At 39.9% G+C, this 9,049-nt stretch overlaps 1 protein-coding gene across 1 annotated transcript in view; it reads right to left on the minus strand.

The window, feature by feature from the left end:
- Window positions 1-8,061, minus strand: part of LOC115274374 (olfactory receptor 7A17-like) — a 32,274-nt gene extending 24,213 nt beyond the window's left edge. The window contains exons 1-2 of the mRNA XM_029917828.1: window positions 7,845-8,061; window positions 4,645-5,075 (exon numbers count right to left, since the gene is read on the minus strand). Coding sequence (XP_029773688.1) covers window positions 4,645-5,075; window positions 7,845-8,061 — 648 coding nt within the window. The remainder of the gene's footprint in view (window positions 1-4,644; window positions 5,076-7,844) is intronic.
- Window positions 8,062-9,049: the final 988 nt, after the last annotated feature.

A 9,049-nucleotide genomic window follows, 5' to 3' on the forward strand; every position in this document is an offset into this window, starting at 1 on the left:
GGGTTTGGGGAAATAGGAAGATGCTAGTGAAAGCTTATAATCCTTCTGTTATAAGATGAATAAGTTCTGGGAACCCCATGTACAATATGGTCATTATACTTAAATGTATTGTGTTGTATACTTGAAGGTTTCTAACACAGTACATAGTAAATGTTCTTACAACAAAAAGTAATGGTAAGTATGCGAACTGATGGATGAATTCACTCGCTTATTGTGAGGATTAGTTCACAACATATATGTATATGAAATCACCAAGTTGCATGATTAAACTTCCTTAATTTTATATGGCAGTTAAATTTCAATAAAGCTGGACAAATGAAGAACATATATTCCAATGTCTCTGTCTTTTATTTACATTTCAAATGTCACCTCTTCCCAACAGAACCCCCCCCCCAATAAACAAAGACCCAAAACCAAACAACCAAAGAAACAAAAAAACAGTACCAGGATGACAAGTATTTTGAGTATGTCAGTGGAAAGGTCAATCAATAGGAAAAGAATATCTACAGAAGGATGCCGTGAAAATAGCATCGGTGACACAACAGTTGCTAGCTCCATTAATCAACGAGTTAGATGCGAGGTCCCCAGTTTCTCTGAGCCAGCCATTCTTTTCTTATATTAAGAATGTTGATCTATAGGCAAGGGGTGAGGAGGAAACATTTACATTTGGAGGGAAGCCTGACCATCTGGAGCAGAATTCCCTTAACTGCTCATTAGACACCTAATTCATCTTCACTGTCTTGTCAGATCATTGCACTGCTGAAGAGAGAAGTGGGAATGAAACATTTCATATTGAAATTAACAGCCATGGCAGAAGGTTTGCAGAGATGGGCCCAAATTCCAGGCTTTCACTGTAGCCATGTCTTTGGCAATGTGTGCAGTACCTTCCATCAGGAGGTGGAGACTCTTCTCCCACCTTAGATTCTGAGTGGATTAAGATTTTTTATTTACTGTAGCCAGCAGAATATGATAGAAGTGACAGTGGACCTTAGAGGTCTGTGCATTTCTGCTCCTCTATCTTGGAACTCTGCATCTGAAAAGTGAATAAAACTAGGTGGGTTGCAGAGGAAATGAGGACATGTGGAGCAGAGCCCAATTGTCCACTCCAAAGTCACCGTGGATCTGCCACAGCTAGCTAGCTAAACCCCAATATATTAGAATGCCTTGGTGAGATCGGCAGAACCTCTGCAGCAGGCACACAGCTGACTTAAGATCCTTGAGGAGATCAATAGACATTAGAACAATGCATCACCATACAATTCCACTGGATTCTAAAGACATTCTACAAAGCCATCTGCTTTTGGAATGGCTTGCTATGCTGCAACATTCATGATCATTCTGTTATTCAAGTTTATTTTGGATAACTTTTAAAAAACGATTCCTTTCCAGGTAACCAGTAGAGGTTGGAAGGACATCCATTTTTGTGGAGAACAAATGGGGATCTGGTATCATATGAAAAGGCAGGAATTCACACTCTCTTGGGTCCTGCAGAGATTTCTGGATTTTAGCCCAATGAGACTCATTTTTGGCGTTGACTTCCAGACCTCAAAGAGTGGAAATTTGTTTCTCTTAAACCTTTAATATGGTAATTGTATAAAGCAGCAATCAGAAATGACAAAAGCGTTTGACTCAACTCATTTACTGAGCATCCTTGAGTAACGACATTTTGTGTTGAAATGCTCTTTGAGTAGAAGAAACCAAACCTGAAGTCAACTTGGAGATGTTAAGCCTTATGATCAGGTACACAGAATTTCTCCTTGCATAATTGTTGATATGGTTCTGTCTCTGAGACCTCTGGGCATTCATATAAGAAACGTGATTCATTGTTAAAAATAAAGCCACCTGTTCTATTCTAATGTTTTTGGTCTAAAGTTTTCATTTCTAGTATTCCAAATTAATGCAAATCTTCATTCTCTTTCTTTCTTTACCCTCATGTTTCTCTCAAGCTTTCTTTCAACACAACTTGTAGATTATAATGAATTATAATGAGGATCATGAGTTTCATGCATGTACATATATGTATGTGAGTGAATTTGTTTGAAAGAAATATACATAAACACACACACATTTGCATGCACACAACCCATATTCTTGGACATTTTTTGGACCCAACAGTATTTCTACACATGTCATCTTTAGTCACCACAGCCCTTGAAGTTAAGTTTATCTTCTACTTTGCCTTCTGAAGAAAGCCATGAGTAGAATGATTAAATCTTAAAAATTTCATAACAAAGCAGGTAAAACTTACTGTGAGTCTTCTTGAGTTCTATAAAAATGGAACCATACAGTATGTACCCATGATTTCTCAATGACTCTTTTAATTTAAAGTTGTACACTTCAACTGTGTACAGTTTATTGCATGTAATAATGCTCCAATAAATTACTTAGAATTTAAAAATTCTAATGGTGTTTGTCTCAGGGTCACATTTGGAGCACAGTTAGCTGAGTCACACCTATCAGGGTGGAGGGTCTCCCTACCAGCTGTGAAAAAGCAAAGGTTCACATGTAAATATTAAAATAGTGGGATTATATTAGGACAATTCACATTTGATGAACTCATTTCTTGAAGACTAGAAGATTAGCCTACATATAGAAAAGAAGTAAAATTTCCTAAGTTAGTTTAAGACAGAAAGACACTAGAACCACACACCACATGGATGAACCTTAGAAACACAGTGTAGAGATTAGCACCTGAGTTTGGACTTAATAAAGAGCCCAGCAGAGATCAGAATAGCTCCCAACCTTACAATCTCATTCAATAATAAAGATACATATTAAGCTATTTTATTTTAGGATGCTTTGTACACAGCAATAGCTAACTGATCAAATAATCAAATTAGGCAGAAGTGAGGCCATTTGCCATCTGATTCTTTTTATTCTAGGCATTTGTAGGTAGCATAATTGAAGGTAACATTAATGATTACTCTGTTCTTCATGTTTCCTTCAGATAATAGTATTAAAAAGTGTCTCCCTGAGCCCCTTTGAGATAACATGGAAAATTTCAAAAGTCATGTATGTTTGCACAAATTTTGGGACTCTGATTCACATACCTGGACATTTACACTTGTGGTGAATCACCCAGTGATCAAGAGGAGGATGTATAGTGGATGATACTGATATCATTCATTTGCTGGTCTTTTAGTGGTTTTGGCAGAATTTAGAAGAGCAGGAGATATTTCATTTAGAGAAATGGAAGGAATCATATGCCTAAGTAGCACTGGGGATTTTCACACTGAAACCAGAAGATAACTTAATAAAACCCAAACACACCACCAGCCTTTCATCTTCATGAATACACTTTACACAAGGACTCCGGTATTCATTAATTCAATGAGTAGATGATGTGCCCAAGAAGGAAATATTTTGCATAGCAATAAATGTGTGATTTAATATTTTGTTCCATCATACTTAAAGTCAAGTTTGACTTAAAAGGCCATATGATATCAATCTATTTTTCCATATTTATCTTTCTATGTTGAATCTACTTGCAGACATGCATTGTATTATTATTATTATTATTATTATTATTATTATTATTATTATTATTTTGCCTGTGACTATGGTAAGCATGGTGGACACAAGCTGTGTAACAGACCAGGTTCCTAATGTGCAGAAAAAATTCCCCAGGATCAGCTATACCAATCTGCTACATAAACGTCTGCTTTATCAGGAAGAACAGTTCGGATAGTGATATAGAAAGGAATGATGTTCACAAGAGTGAACTACAGCGGTCTCAGATCTTTCTCTGTTTTAAACTTACATCAATAGCTGTGGTAGCTAAGACTAATCTTGCCCATAGGACTAGTATAAGTCATGAATGTTTTTTGTCTTTTGGTCAAACAAAGGAGAAAATACTAATTATGATATATTTACATGAGAAGAAATTATTCTTAACATATCCATATAGTCCTTTGAAATATATGATAATTTCCAAAGACTTTAACCCAAGGGATGGAATAACGTTGGGAGAATAGGAAAATGGCAAAGGGAAAATCTCTTGGATACAAGAGATGTCAGGAAGCTTAATAAAGTGTGTTAAATTGTACAGAAGGGGAAAATTAAAAAAAAAAGAAATTCCACGAAATAAATGGAAGAGGCATATTTTACTTCCACAATCTGATCAAAGAAGCTCAACATTTGGCTTAGGCTCTGGACCCTGAAATTATGGGCATTTCTTCAGCCCAGGACCATTGGCCCTATTGTAGGTGCTTTCTCATGGAGTCTTGTCAGAGCCCTCTTTATGTCCTTGTTCCTCAGGCTGTAGATGAAGGGGTTCAGCATGGGCGTGACCACCGTGTACATCACCGAGGCAGTTGTACTTGAGCGTGAGCTGTGGGTAACAGTGGAGCTAAAGTATACTCCCAGGACTGTACAATAAAATAAGGAGACGACCGAGATGTGAGACACACAGGTGGAAAATGCTTTATATTTGCCCTGAGCTGACGAGATTCCACGTATGGAGGAAACTATTTTACAGTAAGAGTAAAGGATCCCAATGAAAGGACCACCACCCAGCAACACACCTGCAACATATACCACCATGTTATTGAGATAGGTGTCAGAACATGCAAGTTGGATCATCTGATTGAGTTCACAGAAAAAGTGGGGGATTTCCACCTCTGTACAGAAAGACAGCGGCAACACAATTAAACTTTGTAACAAGGAATTCAGGGTACTCAGGACCCAGGACCCCAGAACCAGCAGTCCACAGAGTCTGGGGTTCATGATGACCATATAGTACAGGGGGTGACAGATGGCCACAAAACGGTCATAGGCCATCACAGTCAGGAGAAAGACATCTAATCCTGCCCAGAATATGAAAAAAAAAAGCTGTGTGATGCAGCCAGCATAGGTTATGACCTTGCTCTGAGTCCAGATGTTCCACAGCATCTTGGGGACGGTGGTGGATGTGAAGCAGATGTCTACAAAGGACAGGTTGGCAAGGAAGAAGTACATGGGCGTGTGGAGGTGGGAGTCAGAGCTGTAGGCCAATATGATGAGCAGGTTTCCAAGCACAGCGATCAGGTACATGGAGAGAAAAAACCCAAAGACGAGGGGCTGTAATCCTTGTTCCTCTGAAAATCCCAGAAGAAGAAACTCTGAAATTTGTGTATCATTTCCTGGTTCCATGCACTGGAGGTGATGACCAGGGAAGAAAAAAAAGATAACATGACTAAATTTCTCAGTAATGAACACAAAAAATATCATTGAAATTCTACAATTTTTGTTTTGCATTCAAAATATCAATTTCCATAGTTTTGGAGTCGAATCTGTCTCCTCTCAGGAACCTTCATGCCATCTCTAATTGGAATTCACATCCCACCATTTGCTTTTTCCACAACTACGCATCCATTCTATATTTTTAATGAGAAATTCTGTCCTGCATTTGAGGATTAACTGTGAGCACTGACTAACCTCCAGGCAAAGAGTATATGTGTCAAGAAACAAAAGCCTGTAGGTTTCAGTGATGGAGAAAGAAGATAAGCAAAATATCAGGAGGTGGCAGGGGCTATGGAGAAAAACAAAGCCTGTGTAAAGGAAAGAGTGGATCGAGGTGTTATTTGTACTGCTTTTCGGGGATGCCAGAACTCATTTAAACAGAGGCTTCAAGGAGTCAGAAGGAGACACAAGAACCTCTGGGGAAGAGTGTGCTCCTCAGAGGGAACAAGCAGGCAAAGGCTCTGAGAGAAGAGGTGGGTTTCTTAAAACAATTTTTTAAAGCAAGGGTACATCAGTGTGGGGTGTACAACACAGTGATTCAACAAATTTAGACATCAAACCCGGTTCACCACGCATGGAGTCACCGTCTGTCACAACGCTGTGACAGTGTCACTGACTGTATTCTCCCTGCTGTGCCTTGTACTCCTGTGAGACATCATTCTGTAACATGGAAAGAATTCCTTAACTGGAAGCCGGTACCTACCACTCCACTTCACCATTCTGCTTTGTGTTGGTTTGCTTATTGTTTTAAAAACAAAGGCTCAAGAGAAAGCCAGTGTGTCCAGGGGAATAAGCAAGAGGAAGACTGATGAGAGGCGATGGCAAGGCAATGTTGAGGAACGAGGTAGCCTCCTGGGTACTGATGAAGTTTCAGGACACAAGGAGCCCCTTCTTCACATGGTGTCCTTGCACCATATTAATTTTGTTTCCAAGGAATCTTTGAATATAAATAGGCACTCTTCTTATCTTCATTATTGGGTAGTTATCTGGTACCTGTATTTTAAGGGTCACATATTGGAGACATAGGCTCCCTTAAGAACCGCTCATGTCACACACACACACACACACACACACACACACACACACTATAGCCTCCTTGGACAGCCTCCTGTCACAACCAGACTATTCTCATCTCCAGCCATGATAATTAGGCAAACAATGATACAAGTCAACCTTTCAACATCAGATTGTATTTCCTGTAAGATGTAAATACTTCCAAATTCCAGTAGTTAAGTGTCCCATGAGCATGTAAATATAGGTCTCCATTTTAATATGACAATTTTGTGTCCAGTATTTGCAGAAACATAAAAATTAATTTCAAAACTGAGAGCAAGAAAAGTGGGAGAAAGATCTATCGAGCTCAGGTGGCCCTAGCGATGGGGATGAGAACGTGTCCCTGGTTCTGACATCACCCCAGCACAGGTGCACCTCCTTGAATCCCAGAAACATAAAGCAGCAAAAAGCAATTTATCCAAAAGTGGTAGGAATGTCTTCATGTTATCCAGGCATCCCACCAGAATAATAAGCAGGGGAAGACACCCACAATTCACAAAAGGAAATACACAGAGTACAACAAAAATGTGGGATTTTAGATTATTTGCTAAAAATCAACTTTTCTAAATGATATAAAATACTGAACTTTTACAATCAGAAAAACTTGGGTTTTGGATTTGGGATCTACACACATTTTCCATTTGGAGTTGGAGAAACAACCAAACTATTCTTTGTCTCCCCCCTTTAAGTTCTAGTCAGTTACCATACAGGAGGAGAATTCAGTGATTCATCACTTACAACACCCAATGCTCATCACAGCAAGTGCCCTCCTTCATCCCCATCACCCATATAGCCCATCCCCCACCCACCTCCCTCCATCAACCCTCAGTTCACTCTGTAGCCTTATGAATCTCCTGTGGTTTGTTTCCCTCTCCTCCCCTTCCTTCCCAAACAAAGTATTGTAAATGAGAATATCCTTCCCCAAATACTAGGACTAGAGGTACCCATCCTGCTCAGGTGGTTGACAGATTTAGTGAATACAATATAAAGAGCATAGCAAGGTTCCGTCTGTTGATAATGAGTGGAGATTTGGCAGGTTTTTTCCTTCTCTCAAATGTCCCCATCCCTTCCCCACCACTGGGCCCCAAATCCACAGCCTTATTTCAGTTCCTTGTTCTGTCTTCACATATCATGTGCTGTTACTCCACCAGCTGATATTCACATCTACACCAAGTGGTCCTTTATTTTTTAACTTTTTTTTCCCAGCATTTATTAATTCTTGAGAAAGAGAGACAGAGCATGAGCAGGGAAGGGGCAGAGAGAGAGAGGGAGACAAAATCTGAAGCAAGCTCCAGCTTCTGAGCTGTCAGCAGAGAGCCAATGCAGGGTTTGAATTCACAAGCTGTGAGATCATGACTTGAGCTGAAGTCAGACACTCAACATAATGAACCGTCCAGGTCCAGGTGCTTCTCCCCGAGAGGTCTTTCTCCATTACAATTACCCTACTGCCCACCTCTCCAACCTGTGCCCAGTTACTCCCCTCTGGAGAATGAACCCCAAATTCCATACCTCCCAACACATGGCTTGCCTCCCCTGACCAGCCCACTGGCTTCGCATTCACACCGTCTCACCCACATCCATCTCACAGACACTGACCCTGAGGTGTACCTTCACCTGAAGCCCAGTCTCAGGGCTCGGAGCTTCTAACACCTGCTTCCCTCTGCTTGGAGTCGCCCACTGGTTCATTTGGAATTTTTCACCTCCTCTATGGCTTGAAAATCCCATCTCTTTCAGAAGCAAGGAGTCATCTCCTTCATGAACCTTTGCAGGTGTGGTTTCCTTTAACATTGTCACAGAAAAAAGGCTTTCTCTTGCAATGATATAGAAGTCGGGGTTATCATTGACCACACTTGTTTTCGTATGGCCCAGTAATGGATGAGGCTGGCCCTTCTCTCACATGTCTTTGGACTTCCTGGGTTCTGGGTTTTAATCTCTTTTTTGACAAACTCATTGGTCACTCTCCTCCTGTTGCTGTCCAACGTGTGTAGGCATCCCTACAATGTATTCTATAACATCCTGTATGTGCCTCAAAAACCTTTCTTCATATGGATATCCCTGAAGACATTATGTCACACACACATTTATTTCACCCACTCTGATATCCTCATTTACTGTAAGATCCAAAGAAGGTCCTCACCTGATTGCTCAGTTTTGCATTTCATAAAGGTGTGCATTTAGGTAGAAACACATTTTTAGAAAATGGAATTTATAAAATAAAAAGAATAGCAGGAAAAGAAAAGCAAGATAAAGATAATGGATTTCAAACAACTGTGTTCATCATAATTGAATTTAAAAAAGACTCTCTGTCTTTCTCTTTCCACAGATTGGGGAAATTTTCGTGTATAATTTGGTCTAGCACGCCTTCAAGCACTCTGTCTTTGTCTTCCTCTTCAGGAACTCCTATGATACGGACATTGTTCTGTTTGATTCGATCACTCAGGTCTCTGATTCTCCTTTCGTGCTCCTGAATCATTTTCTCTCTCTTTTTCTCGGCCTCCTCTTTTGCTATAACTGTGTCTTCTAATTCACATATTCTCCTCTTTGCTTCTTCAATACATGCATTGGCAGCCTCCAACTTATTTTCATCTCATTTAGAGCCTTTTCTAACTTGTCAGAGCTATTTTGAAGGTTCCTAGTCTTTGTATCAATGTCTTCTCTGATAGCTTCCGTGTTTTTTTCAAGCCCAGCAATTAATTTTATGACAATCGTTCTAGGAGCACATGTACCCCAATGTTCATAGTGGCACTTTCTACAATAGCCAAATCATGGAAAGAGC

This window comes from Suricata suricatta, chromosome 12, assembly GCF_006229205.1.
Source record: "Suricata suricatta isolate VVHF042 chromosome 12, meerkat_22Aug2017_6uvM2_HiC, whole genome shotgun sequence".
NCBI classification, from domain to species: domain Eukaryota; kingdom Metazoa; phylum Chordata; class Mammalia; order Carnivora; family Herpestidae; genus Suricata; species Suricata suricatta.